This window comes from Staurois parvus, unplaced genomic scaffold (assembly GCF_062004578.1).
Source record: "Staurois parvus isolate SC_StPar_1 unplaced genomic scaffold, SC_StPar_1.0 ptg000334l, whole genome shotgun sequence".
In the NCBI taxonomy this organism is placed as follows: Eukaryota; Metazoa; Chordata; class Amphibia; order Anura; family Ranidae; genus Staurois; species Staurois parvus.
In genome coordinates this window covers 7,746,553-7,763,034 of record NW_028318130.1, presented here as the reverse complement: position 1 = coordinate 7,763,034, position 16,482 = coordinate 7,746,553, and the positions used below count along the sequence as shown (strand labels likewise).

The 16,482-nt window shown below is 40.9% G+C and overlaps 1 protein-coding gene across 3 annotated transcripts in view; it reads left to right on the top strand.

Moving 5' to 3' along the window:
• Positions 1 to 239: 239 nt before the first annotated feature.
• ASB5 (ankyrin repeat and SOCS box containing 5) overlaps positions 240 to 16,482 on the top strand; it is a 75,477-nt gene continuing 59,234 nt past the window's right edge. The window contains exon 1 of one of the 3 annotated variants that reach the window (XM_089684061.1): positions 240 to 501. In XM_089684061.1, the coding sequence (XP_089540187.1) occupies positions 309 to 501 (193 nt within the window). In that variant the 5' untranslated portion in view covers positions 240 to 308. Of the gene's footprint in view, positions 502 to 8,266; positions 8,475 to 16,482 lie in introns of those variants that run through there. The other 2 variants (XM_089684056.1, XM_089684057.1) reach the window with 2 other exon arrangements.

Sequence of the window (16,482 nt, the reverse complement as noted above, 5' to 3'; positions counted from 1 at the left end):
GCTGAATTTCTCTTTTGTTGAAAAGTTGATTTATCTAAAAAATGGAGTTATAATTTTTTTTTATTATTACCTCTTCATCACCTTTATATAGTTTTCAGTTAATAATTGACTTTGACTTTGTGGAACTAAACATGGCTTTAGATGTTATGCTGAACATAAATAATCCTCATTCAGCAGCAAGCATCATGACCACCCGATATCTGATTTCTTTAGTACCAGCTGCTGTGAGCAGCTTCTGGCTGTAGCCATGTGATCCTCTCAACAGTTCAGACCCACTCCTAAATGGTGACAAAGACTCTGGTACAGCTATGACGGTGCTGGAAGAGAAACATTTCGTTCAGAGACTTTCCAATGTCTATTTCACTATCCTGGCACTTTTTTGCTTCAAGTTGTTTGTGAAAATCAGCCTGGCAATCCTCAGTCATTTCTATGTTGTAAAAGGTAATCGAAAGGAGGCAGCACGAATCCATGCAGAATTCTACGCAGTGACACAACGGCAAGGTACTGTACTCAAAGTATCTCACTATTATTTTACAGTTTTCTAACTTTTTTTTATCATAATATAATTATGATCTCTGGAGTATTCTACTTTATATAGCATTATAACAGGCTGGGTTTGTATACCTAGGCCAGAGTAGCAATCATTACCTTTCTGACATCAGTATCTGAATACTGGGGATTACTTATGAATACTGTGGCAAGTATACGAATAGCTGATGTTAAAAGGTTTGCAAGGGACACTAACCAATCATATTTCACCTTAAACTGTAATTACTTTAATTTACATACTGACATCTATTTTTTTATTTCTGATTAATAAGCCCACATATCCTGTTTTCCCATTTGAATAAGCCTTTTTCCCTTAAATCCCCATTTATTTTTTAATGCTCAACATGCCTACATGTCCTATTTCTGAATAAGCCTGTGTCCCATGTTTCCTACAAACTGATACATTTATCAGGAAGGACATTGTCCAGTGATACCTTATGCTTTTTTGTTCATTGTTCATTTGTTGCAGCTGTGTTGGGTTCATTTGTGCACCACGTAGGCCCCATTCACAACTAACGATTTGGAATCGCAAACTGAATCGGCATGATTCCAAATTTTGCTGAAATCATGACAAACTGCTCAATGCATGCTTGGGTGCCATTCATTCTTAATATCACCCCAAACACTGTAAGATTTTTTCCATGTGTCGCTTGTCCAAAAAGGTGCATAAGCTTCTTTCACACAACAAACTCACACAAGGGCAGCCCATTCAAGCAAAAAATGGAAATTAATGTAAATATGTAAATCGCGCTTAAAAAATTGAGAACATGAACGTGCGTTCCTAGTACCTGAGATGTGTCCGGGACCTTAGACACAACTGTGCACATAACGGAACGGTGTGCCACTTTCCTGTGTATATTAATTCAGTATACAACAAAGAATAAACACGTGTACTGGCACTTTCAGAATTATAACTGATATAAAAGGGTTAAAATGGTAGAAAACCAGATATCAATCCAGCAGCCAAAAGGTTAAATAAAGAACTGGGATAAGTCCATAAATGGTAAAGTTATTCAAAAGAAGCTAAAATCTGGATCAGTTGATCAGTAAGCAAAAGGCTTTAATACTGCTAGCAAACAGCCACTTAATTAGAAGTGAAAGTTCGGGAAGGTTCCATCTGAAAGTTCCATGTGTCAATCCACAGTCTCCCCATGGCCTGCTGCAGAGCTGGAAGAGCCAGGTGGAATTGCTGACAAGAGCCGGCATGGAACAGAGTGTAGGTAACTGGACAACTGTTGGCAGCAGCTAATGGCTCATCATGTCTAACCTGTATTCAGGCATTGCTGCAAGGAGATCCTTCTGGGTGAAAGGGTAGCATGTATAGTTATCAGGCAACGTATTTCAGAGTAATGCTCTTTTGTCAAGCCCCTGTGTTGAGTTCCTTTAGACACAATTGTGTAGATAATGGAACAGTGTGCCACCTACTAGTGTATATTCAGTACCTGCATAGCACTAACCTGCTTTAAGTTAAGTTAACACAACCATTTGTGCTCATTTACGCCAAAAGCTCAAATTGGAAAAGGTTTAACTCACATGAAAGATAATTTTTGTTTCAATTTATTTGACTTATGAGTTAGAATACAAAACACTGAAATCTTTAGCAACTAAAATATTGCTACTGAGAAAGGGAGTAATGGGAAATTCTACTAATGAGGTCACAGCCAGCAATCAAAATCTTGCAGTGATGCCAAGTTATTCTTATCCAAACCTTAGTGGCACTGGTCATCAATGGCCTTATTTGAGGGGTGTGTGTGTTTCAGGAGGGAATTAAGTTCCTCTGACCACCAATAATTGTGGTATTGTTGCTTTAAAGGGGGGATAGAGTGCCACTGACCACCAGTGATTTTGATATTGTTTTGGGGGTGTTTATGGGCAGGTAAGGAAAGGGGGTTTTAGTAAAACTGACAACCAACAATCGTGGAGATTTATTTATTGTTTTTAGGTTAGGTGGGGGGGGGGGGTCAAAGGGCTACTGACCACAAATGATTGTGGGATCATCTTTTTATAGGTGAGGTGGGAGAGAGGTTAAAGTGCCACTGACCACCAATGGCTGTGGGATTGTTTGTTTTTTGTTTTTTTGGTGGGTGGTGTACAGTGCTACTAACCATCAATATTTGTGGTATCATTTACAAAGGCATGAAATCAAGAAGTTTGGAGGTCTTTAGCTATTGACTCTGCAGAAAGTTGGCGACTTCTGCACACTGTGCACTTAAGCATGTGTTAACCCTGTTCTGTCATTTTACGTGGTCTACCACTTCGTGGCTGAGTTGCCGTTGTTCCCAGTTGCTTCCACTTTGTTATATTAAAACTAACTAATATTTAGCAGCAAGGACATTTCACAGATGGACTTATTGCGCAGGTGGCAACCTATCACAGTACCACGCTTGAATTCACTGAGCTCCTGAGAGCGACCCATTCTTTCACAAATATTTGTAGAAGCAGTCTGCATGCCTAGGTGCTTGATTTTATACACCTGTGGCCATGGAGATGATTGGAACACCTGAATCCAATGATTTGGAGGATAAGATGCATCTGACATTTGGGAGTTGCTTTGACTAGTGTGTCCCATTGCAGAGCATTCTGAACAATGGAGAAGAAAAAAATAAAGTAGAAAAGCACAAGTAAAAAGCAATACAAAGCAGGGTACATAGAGATTGATAACATAAAATGCACACAGAGCGAGGCTCTATGGGAAATAATAAGTCAGTAGGACCATAAAGGAATGAGACCTGAAATGAGAAGAAAAAGTGTACATAGTCTTACATTTATGACTTGCTTTGAAGTGGTCTGCAGACTATTTTAACCACCTGCCTACGGTGCACTTTTACCCCCCTCATGCCCAGGCCAATTTTCAGCTTTCATCACTATCGCAATTTGAATGACAATTGCGCAGTCAAGCAAAACTGTACCCATATGACATTTTTTTTCACACAAATAGAGCTTTCTTTTGGTGGGCCACTGGGTGTTTTATTTTTTTCACTACAAACAAAAAAAAGAGGAACATTTTGAAAAAAAAAAGTTTTTCTTTGTTTCTATTATACAATTTTGCAAACAGGTAATTTTCCTCCTTCACTGATGTGCGTTGATGAGGCTGCACTGATAGGCAGCACTAATGAGGTGGCACTGATGAGTCGGCACTGGTGGGTATGACTCAACGTGGTGCCCGACCCCTGCCCTCCTCACCAACTTGTGAGAAAGGACCAGCCAATCTCACACCATGCTGTCACTTGCAAAACAATGCCACTCTCAGCTGCACCCTGCACAAAAAGTTTCCAGCTCGTGGGACCACAATCTATGTGCCAGTAGCCTGAGAGCGATTGTCACAGGGTTAGGTTAATTGCGCAAACTTCAAACTGGCACAAGATAGCTTTGGGCCTATCAACCCTTCACAATATTATCAAGAACAAATATGAACAATAAACGTCTGTAACACACACTGTCACCACAGACAAGTGTATTCAGAGGATTATCATACACAGTAGCACTGTTTCAAGAAACAGGTATTCTTTAGTTTGCATTAAAAGCTTTAGAGACAGTTTCAACACTTTTCAAAACAGGGTTTATTACTAAAAAGGTCAAAATGGTGCAATTAAAATATTTGCAGAAAGGGATTTACAAAGACATAGAGAGAACAATAATGCAACAGAAAAGAAAGGAGTCAAGAAGGCATAATACTGGCTTGGCTCTCAAATCCGTAAGGATGTTTCTTGGGTTGATGTTAAAGAGGGCTCCCCCTTCACAAGTCATGTCAGCCCTTTTCTATGATATCAAGGGGGTGTGGAAAGAGACCAACTGACCAATATTTTAGTTTAAGGGATGGGTGTTGGGAGGTCACCAAATTTATGACCAAATCCCAATTACAGTTTCATAGTATTATTAACAACTTTCAATATGTGCAGGTGGTATTCTAGCAACTGGCAGATTATTATTCAGAATTATATTTCGAAGACAGGGATACCAAACACAGCTTACCTTTGTCACCCAGGAGGGAAGAGACTACATTCTCCCCTTTCCTATGGGCTAATATTCATGATCTTGATTTGTTCAAATATATACCTAATATTAATGTGACCTATTCCTGTTGAATTCTATGAATTGTATGTGGAATTGTTACATGTGGAAAAGACGTTTTATGGCATGCTCTGCATTGCTAGAGCTCTAATTGCCTTACAGGTCATGTGTGACTGCTTGACTTATTATTGTTTTACGATAGGACAGAGGAAAGTGTTTTCCATGGTTCGTGGAAAACAGACATCTTTCCAAGACTAATTAGCTGTTTACAGCCCTGGAGATGGCATCTATTTGTGTTTTAATTAAGATAAGAGGCTCTTTTAAAGTTCGTTACAACTTACAGCTACAAATTCCAGTTTTCAGGAGGAGGGAGGAAGGGAAGAAGATTATTGCTCATGAAAAACAAAAATGACTGAGACCTTAACAAGATGGCTGTCATGTACAGCTTTCTTGTCTCTATTGCGCCCAATTGTTACATTGGGCATTGATGAGCAGGCACTGATGATGCTGCACTGATAGGCGGTGCTGATGGGCACTGATAGGCGGTGCTGATGGGCACTGATGGGCATTGATGGGCGACACTGGCTGACAGCACTGACTGACGATACTGGCTGGTTGCACTGATGGGTGCCACTGTTGAGTGGCACTGCTGGGCACTGATGGACGCAACTGCTTGTCAGCACTGATTGGTGGCACTGATGGGGGGCACTGCTGGTTGGCACTGATGAGCACTGGTGGGCAGTGATGGGTGGCCCTCTGGGCACTGGTGGGTGGCACTTCTGGGTGGCATTGCAGTACACTGATCATCAGGGCACTGATGATCAGTGCCGATCTGCTCTGTGACAGTTGCCAGTTATTGGCAGTACTTTCCTCACGCTGTGATGGCAACTGTATTTACTAGATTATCTGCTATGTCATTGGACACAGCTGATCAAATGGTAAAAGGTCACTGTGATTGGCCTTTTACCTCATCATGTGACCAGCTGTGTTTGTAGGACACAGCAATCATGGAGATTGCCAGGTGTGCATTGCTGGGGGCGCGGGAGGGTGCATTCTGGGAGGACATCACATGACTCCCTCCCAGAACTGGACAATTATGCTGTAGCTGTCTTTCAGCTATAGCATGGTTGGCAAGTGGTTAAAAACCACCATTTTATAGCTAAGCGTTAACCTTGTAGAAAAGAGCTATACAAGATAAAGTATAAGAGGTAAGTATACACCACTATATTTCTTTTCAATAAAACCACAGACTGATATTATAATAAACACTCAAGCTTTCATTAAACAAGCTAGCAATGTTCCCATACATAGCACTGCATCATCTGCAAGTCTAGACTGCGAAACTTGAATTGCTACTCTGAATAGCTGCAGTTAATGGGCACACCAATACCTAAGTATTCTATAGCATCCATTTCAAATTTTATGTAGCACCCTCCTAGTTTAGCTAGGGGGAGATAGATCCTAATACTTAAACAGGAGCTGTTAGCAGCTCAGGTGTATTGTGGTCAGGGCTATTGTGGTCAGGGCTTCGAGACTCTGCAGGCCAGCCCCTCTGGAATTTCTCCCTGCTCTGAGGCTTTTGGAGGAGCACTATGGAGGCAGTGGGTGGATATGAGGAGTGGCAGGCTGGACTCTTGAGGAACTTCACCTAATCCCCAACAGAAGGCTTGGCAAGGGGCTGGGGCTTCCGTAAAAGTGTAAGAGCCTGTTCAGTAGCAGGAGTGATGAGTCAGGTGTAAGAAGGAGTAGGAAGATGTGGGGCTGGAGGAGGAAGGCTGCCAGGAGGCCTAGTGGGATGGGGCCTACATGTGAGCCTGGAGCTGGAAAGGTAAAAAACTCGGGGCTCACTGGCCCCCTGAGCAAGGACCACCTGTATGGCAGGGAAGGATCAGCCCAGCTGATAGGCCTAGTAGCAGCAGTCAACTCGCAAGCTGTGACGCACTTCCGGTTGGACGCCAGGCTGGGCTCTGTCCAAGGATCCATGCAGTACACCCATATTAAGTGGTGGCAAAGCGGTTTTTTCATCTTTTACATGTGAGTGGCAATTGTACTTTATCTATTGCTGTTTAATAAACGTGTTACACTATGGAGGTTGTTCTGTGCTTGTATTTTGACGGTGTGGCTCTGTGGAGAGTGTGACCTGGAATCATTAGTGGACAAGTATCCTGTGCAACATCTTGATTTGGACGTGGTATCGTGGTGGGAGTCATAAGGCGATCTGGCCCTTGTGGTCACTGCTTGGAGGTGAGGGGGCATCTCTGCCATTCAGGATTCCTGTCAGCCTGTGTGAAGATCACTCATCACAAGCACCTACATCTTTTGCCTGCAACCCTTTAGGATTTTTACTGCATCTAGACACCTGTGTGTCATACATAGTGTTGTCTAGACGTCTATATTTGTTTGCATGTTTTTGTTTTTTTTTGGGTTTTTTTTTGCATGTGCATCCATTTTGTTATTTGGCTGAGATTCCATCATTTGGACACTTTATTTTTCACAACTGTTGTGTGTTTTTACCCCCTGAGGGGTCACCCATTCACTCACTATTAGTCCCCTATGTGGATGGGGGGTTGATTTTTTATCTTTTTCCTTATGAAATGGGACTATGTGTATAATTAGAGGTTCACCTACTCCACTTTTTGCAGCATTTTATTTGATTTAAGTGGATTTGCACTCTATAGGTCCACTACTCTTTTATTGCTTGCTGTGTATTTGTATTTTAAAATGTTTTTTATCTTTTTATTATTAGCGCTTCACCCGTGTGTATATGAGTGTGTACACCTGTACCCCCTGGGCAGAGAGGGGAAGAAGCACTTTGGTGGGCAACCAGATCAGCCCCCTACTAGTGACTGTTCACGTCATTTAGAGGAATGGGAGCCAGATCCCCTGCCCAGGAAGAAGGTCTGCAGATTGCTGGGTGAAGAGAATTTCATCTAGGCTTTGGGGTGGTACAACTAGGAGATACTGACTAGCACTCCAACAGGTACTGCATCAGAGAAGAGAAGCTTGTGAATGGTTCAGGAAGTTGTCCTCAGATATCAGTTCCATTGGGCATCCTATACCCAACTTACCCTATCCAAGTTCTAATCTCCACAAAAAAAAACGAAAAAAAAACAGAGCTCAAGGGCTGGTTCCTGACTCCAAGTGCAAGCTTGATTGGAAAATGTTGAATGTCTGGCTGTGCAGGACTATAGGGGGACCCAATTCATCAGCAACTCCTAAGGGGGTAGTGTTACTTATAAGAAAGATGCAATATCAAATTTGATTTCCCTGTGAAATCAAAAACATTGCAGTTATATTATGATTTATTCAATACATTTTTTTAAATCTCTTGTATACATTTTTTTAATTAGCCATTAACAACCATTCAAAATCTATATTGCACATGCCTGATTTCTGATGTGGGTTATTGCTCTTAATAATATTTTATTGAATAATGTGGATTGTATTTAAAACAGGGAGTTTTAAATATTTGTTTTCTTTTTTTACAAGTCATAACCTTTAATTCATTTATGTCAGTAATTTGACTTTATGGAACTGGAAGTGTCTTTAGAAGTTATGCCCAACATAAATAATCCTCATATTTTCAGCAGCAAGCATCATGACCACCTGATATCTGATTTCCTTAGTACCAGCTGTTGTGAGCAGCTTCTGGCTGTAGCCATGTGATCTTGTCAACAGTCCAGACCTGCTCCTAAACAGTGACAAAGACTCTGGTACAGCTATGACAGTGCTGGAGGAGAAACCTTTTGCTCAGCAGCTTTCCAATGTCTACTTTACTATCCTGGCACTTTTCTGTTTCAAATTGTTTGTGAAAATTAGCCTGGCAATCCTCAGTCATTTCTACATCGTAAAAGGTAATCGAAAGGAGGCAGCGCGAATCCAGGCAGAATTCTACACAGTGACACAAGGGCAAGGTACCGAACTCATAGTTTTTAACAATATTTTTACAGTTCTCTAACTTTTGTTATCATAATGCAGCTTTATGATCTCTACTGCTACTTGCTGTAGTATTATAACATATTGGGTTTATTTTCCTAGGCCATAGGGTAGCAAGTGTTAGTATTCTGATATCAGTATTTAAACACTGAGGATTAGGCATGAATATTTTAACAAGTATAGGAGAAGCTGCTGCCCAAGTGTTTGCAAGGGATTGTAACCAATCATATTTAACCTTAAACTGCAGACATTTTCTTTTTCTATTCAATAAGCCTATATGCCCCATTTTCCTATCTGTGTCTCCCATTTTCCTGTGTATTTGCTCCTGTTCTATACACCTACATACCCCATTTTTCCCATCTGAATAAGCCTGCATGCCTCAACTTGTGAAAGAATGGGCCGTTCTCAGGAGCTCAGTGAATTCAAGCATGCTACTGTGATAGGTTGCCACCTGTGCAATAAGTCAATCCGTGAAATTTCCTTGCTACTAAATATTCCACGGTCAACTGTTAGTGGCATTACAGCAAAGTGGAAGCAACTGGGAACAACAGAAACTCAGCCACCACAGAGTGGTAGGCCACATACAATGACAGAGCGGGGTCAGAGCATGCTGAAGCGCACAGTGTGCAGAAGTCACCAACTGTCTGCAGAGTCAATAGCTAAAGACCTCCAAACTTTATGTGGCCTTCAACAGTGCATAGAGAGCTTCATGAAATAGGTTTCCATGGTTGAGCAGCTGCATCCAAGCCTTACATCACCAAGTGCATTCCAAAGTGTCAGATGCAGTGGTGTAAAGCATCCCGCCACTGGGCTATATAGCAGTGGAGACATATTCTCTGGAGTGACAAATCACACTTCTCTGTCTGGCAATCCGATGGACGTGTCTGGGTTTCCTGGCTGCCAGGAGAATTGGACTTGTCTGACTCTATTGTGCCAAGTGTAAAGTTTGATCCAGGGAGGATTATGGTGTGGGGTTGTTTTTCAGGGGTTGGGCTTGGCCCATTATTTCCAGTGAAGGGAACTCTTAAGATGTTGGCATACCAAGACATTTTGGACAATTTCAAGCTGTCAACTTTGTGGGAACAGTTTGGGGATGGCTCCTTCCTGTTCCAACATGACTGCGCAATAGTGCACAAAGTAAGGTCCATAAACACATGGATGAGTGAATTTGGGGTGGAGGAACTTGACTGGTCTGCACAGAGTCTGGACATCAGCCTGATAGAACACCTTTGAGATGAATTAGAGCAGAGATGTCTGACATCAGAGCCTGACCTCACAAATGCACTTCTGGAAGAATGGTCAAACATTCCCATAGTAACATTCCTAAACATTGTGGACAGTCTTCCCAGAAGAGTTGAAGCTGTTATAGCTGCAAAGGGTGGGCCAACTCAATATTGAACCCTACAGACTAAGACTGGGATGCCATTAAAGTTAATGCGTGTGTAAAGGCAGGTGTCCCAATACTTTTAGCAATATAGTGTATATTGTCCTGCTGTATAAGCCTGCGAGCCCCATTTTCCAATCTATTTTGAGCTATTCAATAAGCATGTGTGTCCTGTTTTTCTATATGAATGATGTATTTCCCATCAATTTTTAGCCCTGTCCAATAAGCCTGCATAAGCCTGCATTTTCCCATCACTTTTTAGTCCTGCCCAATAAAGCCTGCATATCCCATTTTCCCATAACTTTTTATCCTGCCCAATAATTCTTATCGCATCTTATCAATCTTCTTATCGCATTTTCTGATCGTCAGTTGCATAATGAAAAATGAAACATAATTGGTTGTTTTGAGAAGCAGCTCTTTTTTTGGTGCATTATTTTATATGATTTCCAGTGTTTCACTGCACAGTAATTATATACACGATTGCGGATAGAAACAATGTATAGTTCTTACTTTTAGATAAGCTGACACATAAGGAAGGGCTTTATCCAGTGATAGCATATAGATGGTTCTTTGTTCATCTATTGTAGCTGTGTTGGGTTCATTTGTGCTCCGCTTAGACATATCTGTGTACATAATTGAACAGTTTGCAACCTGCCAGTGTACATTAATTCTTTACCTGAAGTACACTAACCTGCTTTTAATATAGGTTAACAGAAGCATTTTGTGCTCATCTATGCTTAAAGCTCAAATTGCTAAAAGTTGAACACACATAAAAGGCCATTAATTTTAAAGTTGTTTTTGGCTTATGAGTTAGAGCAGGCTTACTCAACCAGGATTCCAAGGAACCCTAGTGTTCCTTTATAGGTTGCTAGGGGTTCGTTGAGCAATTTTTGCCTCTCATATAAGTTCCCATTGACACCATTGATTTATTTAGCGATTTGTAAGGGGGTAATTCTTTCCAGTGACAACAAATGTAAGGAGCATTCTTCCCACTGTCCATCACACTAATGTATCAGAAATTGTAGACATAGTAACTTTTATCAGGGGTTCCCTGAGACCAAAAAGTTATTTCAAGGCATTTTCAGTGTTAAAAATGTTGAGAAAGGCTGAATTAGAGTATAAAATGTTGAAATCTTTAGAAATCAAAACATTGTCATTGAGAAAGAAAGTAATGGGAAATTCTACTAATGAGGCCACAATCAAAATCTTACAGTGATTCCAACTCATCTTTGTAATAAAAGGTAATAATGCTATGGTTGAAGTTACACTTTCATTGTGTTTGATGTCAGCAGCAGCTTGGCAGAAAGACCAAAATCATATAGTCAGTCAATATGGGGATGATTATAAAATCCCCAGGTCCTAGGTGGAAAATGAAGTGCACTCCATCCAAAACAGTGAAATTCGTTTTAGCAGCTCATGTAAACAACAGCGAGTAGAATGTGTATGTACAAATTGTTTGATAAAATATTATAGCTTTGAGATACAAATTAGTTTGAACATGGCAATACCAGGAAAGCTTGACGTAATCCAACAGCGCAGAGTACAACATAATTCAAAAAGTATGTTTCAGATAAAATAGATGATGTGAGAGGCTCTTGTGATCTGTTGTGTTCAGTCTAACTGATTTACTACCTAACATCTGGGTGGAACCAGCTATCACTATTCTTTGCGTTGATCTATATTCTATTTAGAGATGTTTTGAATGTTTCGATTATAGTAAGAACTGAATAGCATGATGTGTATAACACGTCTGAAAGGTTTTCTCAGCTATTCGAATATTTCACACCTGCTGTAACCCTTAACTGCCTTTAAAAATAGTGCAAAAGAGTACTTTTTCTTCAAAACTCCTATAAACACCAATAGGACTAGCCTACTGCTTTTGTTTAACCCCTTAATGGTGATATCCCGAGACTGTTCATGTGGGCTTTAATCCCCAGAAGGTGGCATGGCATCTGTATCATGTGACCACTGCAATTGCAGTCACATGATCAGGAGCATGCTCCATTGGCTCCCAATCAGAAGCCTTAGTTGCTGGTGACAGCTTTCTCAGTGTGCTGGGAACACACTTTCAACACACAACCTCCTGCCACTATGAGCTTTAAATCCCACCTTTTATAGGATTATTCACCTTTAATAAGTAAAGTACTTTTTACTTTTATTTTCTGCCTACATGCCTGTTTGTCAGGAATCTAGGAATGACCAGAAAGGTGTGGACTGACACAGGGAAACGCAGGTCTCAGGTACAGTATAATACAGTTTATTATTAGCCACCCAGATATATATATATATAAACGCTCAGTGAGCAAACCAACCTTCCACTAATCTTAGGAGGTGCAGGAATACAGGCGTAGTCAGGGCTGGAGAGGTGGAACGGTCAGGCCGGCCGTAGGGTTCTGTAATGACCGTTTGGTGGTACCTCTAGCGGTCCCCAGGACAGGATTCCCCAGGGCGCGGAGTCTAAGTCCCAGTCTGCTTATTCACCAGGGCCCCTGATGGTGGGGATGGACTTGGAGCAGACAGGAACCAGGTCGCGGCCCCTGAGTACACCTGCTAGTGGTAGAGGGATCCGCCAGAGGTATGTGCAGGTAGAAAGCCTGATGTGAAGAGGCAGAAGGTGTGAGCAGGGACGGCTGGATCCGTGCAGGATGGATGGATGGCAGAGTAGTTAGCGTGGTCAGACGGGCCAGGTCAGCAATGTGCGGGCAGCAAGGTACCAAAGGAGCAGGCAGAGAATGGTCAGGGTCACAAGCCGGGTTCAGTAACTCACGGGCAGCGTGGTACAGGGGATCAGGCAGAAGGATGGTCAGGCAAGCCAGGGGTTCAACAGGAGACGGTCAGCAGAGGTCAGGATCAAGCAGGGTCAGCAACGAAGCAGGAACACAGGATACCAGGTACAGAGGCTCATGGGAAAACATACACCAAGGCCCAGATCACAGGCCTGGTCATGCCTTAAATACACCTTTCTGCAATCAGCCCCAGGTTTGGCTGATTCCAGAAGTTAGCTTCTGGCTGCTGAGAGCACCCGCTGGTCAGCTCTGGTACTGCAGCCCACACGGCAGGTGAGTCCCACCACCAGTGCTGAGTCCATTCCTGACACTGTTGATCCTTCCCTTTGTCCCAGGCATTCTACCTGTTCTAGGGTGACAATGCTCTAAGAGAACCTTTGCCAACCTTTTTACCCCAGAGGAATCCATGAAATAATTTTCAGGTCTCAGGGAACCTTGATAAATCTGATTATGCTTAGAGCTCATGGTACATTAGCTTTATAAGTTGCAAAAATTTGTTTAAAAAAAAAAAGGAATTGTGGCATACATTGAATATTACACCCACCTGTGTATACAACATTATTTTCAGCAATTATCTTGAAATTAATTGAACATTATTACTAGAAAAGAAATGCAGATAGTAAAAATTTTGATGTCCCTAACATTAGTAATCAATACGAAAGGAATCCCTTACTATGGTTGTGAGTTGCAGGTGAGAAATCAATTTGCCATTTACGCAATGAACCCCTAGAAAATTAAGGAGAAACCTTATGGTTCCATAGAATCCTGGTTGGGAAAGACTGTTTTAAGGGACCTTTTGAAATCAGAGAACATTGTCCCCTCTCTTGAGCAGACACTGCTGTAGTGTGATGTTGTTGTCTTTTTCCTTTGCATAGTAGCATTGTCATTGAAGCTGGTTATGCTTACATTGGTACATCATACTCAACACCACTCCTCCTCCTGGTAAATGACAATAACTGCTTCCTGTCACTAGAAGTGAAGTTTTTCCAGAAGATGCAGAGCGTCAATAGTAATCTCAACTGCTTTCAAAAAGGAATATTAAGTATTTCAGTTTTGACACAGGAACTTTAAGGCACTTGTAAACATCTCAGGAACTACTGGGGGTTCACCATAAGACTAGTTTGTTTGCCAACAACATATTGCTTATAGTCACACAGCCTCATAGTTCATCCCTACCCTGAGTTTACTCAGTATGCATCTAAGTTGACTGCAATATCTGGAAAAGCCATCAGCCCTAAACTTCACTTTGCCCCCACATGCCTCAACTCTCTTCAAGATCAATTTATCCTTTCCTTTGACCTTTTCTGCTAGTAGATACTTGGGGGTTAAGAGCACATCCTCCTAGGACTTGTATGCCACTATTTATATTCCTTTATTTCTCTCTTTAAAATCCTTTATTACAGAGCTTGTCCACACAAATGTTATCATGGTTTGGGACAGTGTCTGTAGTGAAGATGACTCTATTACCTAAACTCTTACACTATTTCAGAACTCTACCAGATGCTATCCCGTCTTTCACTCTTAGGTAATTTAAAAAAAATGAATTCCTTCATATGGGGCACCATTAAACCTTGGGTTACTAGAGCTCAAAAGAGAAGGGGGTGTAGGACTCCCAAATATTTCCCAAACACTATTATCATGCTGCCCAGCTTATACCATTTATTACCCTCCATCATACCAAATTGCCCCCCTTTCCTCCATGGATGTTCTTGGAAATCCCTAATTTGAAGCTTATGACCCTGCAAGCACTACCCTGGTTGCTGAATAACCAAAGACCTAGGTACCTCTGCCCATAGATGAAGAATAGCTTAAAAATATAGGACTCACTCAAGTACTCTTTTGGCCTTTTATCTCCTCACCTGCCTCTGCTGTCACTTCTTTCTCAACTCTTCATTTCGTTGGGATTCTCTGATCCTAGACTGCTTGGAGGAAAGCTCAAAGATATTAAAAAGCATATCACTCTTTACAACAGTCCACCATAGTTTTATGGCTCTATGTTCAGGAGCATAAGAAAGCTCTGGCAACAGAAAATTTTGGTATAGACTAATACAGCATTGGTTTTCTGTCCTTCGTAAATATAGAAAACAAAGCCAACATCCTGTTTAAAGCAGGCATGTTTTTTCACACCCCAAGGGGGGCCAAGCTAATTACACTTTTACTGTATATGCACAATTGAATAAACTTCAGAATTATGACACATTTAAGTCAGTAGATGTGAAATAGAGAGACCAATCACAGCAATTAAAGATGTAAACAGTGTAGTGTTTACATCTGTGAGCCATTCCCTTTCTTCTGCAAATGATGAAGAGGAGCAAAGAGGAACTCATAAACAAATGAGTCTTTCATTAATTCCATATCACAGAACAGCTCAATGGCAGCAGCAGATTCAAGTAATTTTAACACTTTCACCCCCCTTCCTCTCCTATACATCCCCATACTGTCTCCTTTGTGACTTGTAGATTAATCCTTCACCTCCATGTTTTACCCCTTCAATACCAGCATGTTTCTTCATTTAAAAAGCAAGTCGCAACTTTTCAAGAGAGATTCTATTTGGCAGTGTTTATATTTTCTTGGCATTTTTATTTTAACAGAAAGTAAGGTAAACAGTTTTTGTATAAGTTTTGGACTATTCTCTTTTATATAGTATATAAAAAATGGTTATTAATACCATAAGCTCTATTTATCTCAAAAAATATAAAATTAATTTGGGTACAGTATTATATGACAGAGTAATTGTCGGTCCAACTCTCACAGCATTGCAAAAATAAAAAATGGCCTGATAATGAAGGTTGCTACTCAATTAATTAAACAAGTAAAAATTAATTCTGCTTAATGGCAACCTGTATGACTGTCAGGGTTAAAGCAATCTGTGTAGTTATTAATGGCATGTCCAACATTCTTTGGTAAATTAAATCATGTAAGTTGTTTTCTGCCTTGCAGCCTCAGTTTTGTGGGAAGTTATTCACTCTTATCCAGCAGTGGAAAAACTGACTGTGCCGTAGCAAATGGCCAGTGATGTTTTCCTTCTCTCACTACTTAACAATTGATATTGTCAATCAGCAGCAGTTGTTGAGGGAAATAAAATGTGCAGATCAAGTTCTCAGCATTCATTCCAGACAGATCACAGGTCTATAAATAAGAGATAAATGCACAGCATGTTTGCATGAGAAAATGCATGCTCTAGGTCGTTGCTGTAAGAATGAGTCCAACACAATGGCTAAAATTCATTTTTGACTTGGTCCATCTCAAAACAATTTGCTTCTGTTATTTTGTATTATTTCTTACTCATGTATATGGTTTTATAGCTGACCTTACATTATGACCACATTTAGGTCTGTTCACACCTGTAAATTTTTATGTGTGTGAGTCATTAAAATACATTGAGTCCAGTAAAACTATTTTCGTCTGCGCGTTGTGTTGTAAAAAATGAGGCATGTATGATTTTACATGCATTGATCTTCATTTTCTGGCCCATTGAAGTCTATGAAAGCACATAAAATCGCTTGTATTCCTGAGGAAGTAACTAAGCTTCTTGCTTCATTATAATGGTTCAGGAAACCTTCAGGAGAGGTGTGTGCCACATTACCTAGGCAGACAGACCTGTTCTAGGCCTCAGAGTGAATTAACAGAGAGAATAGGCAGTTTTTCATATTTAAAACTTTTGCAGATTCCTGCAAGGTCTAACCTGTCATATGGGATGGAAGCTCACATCCCTGTTTTTGTCGTGCAATGATTACACTACGCGAGCAGCGCCTGCAGTGGTAATAACCCATCAATATTACATATGAAACAAAGGAATTGGAGATCTTACAGAAT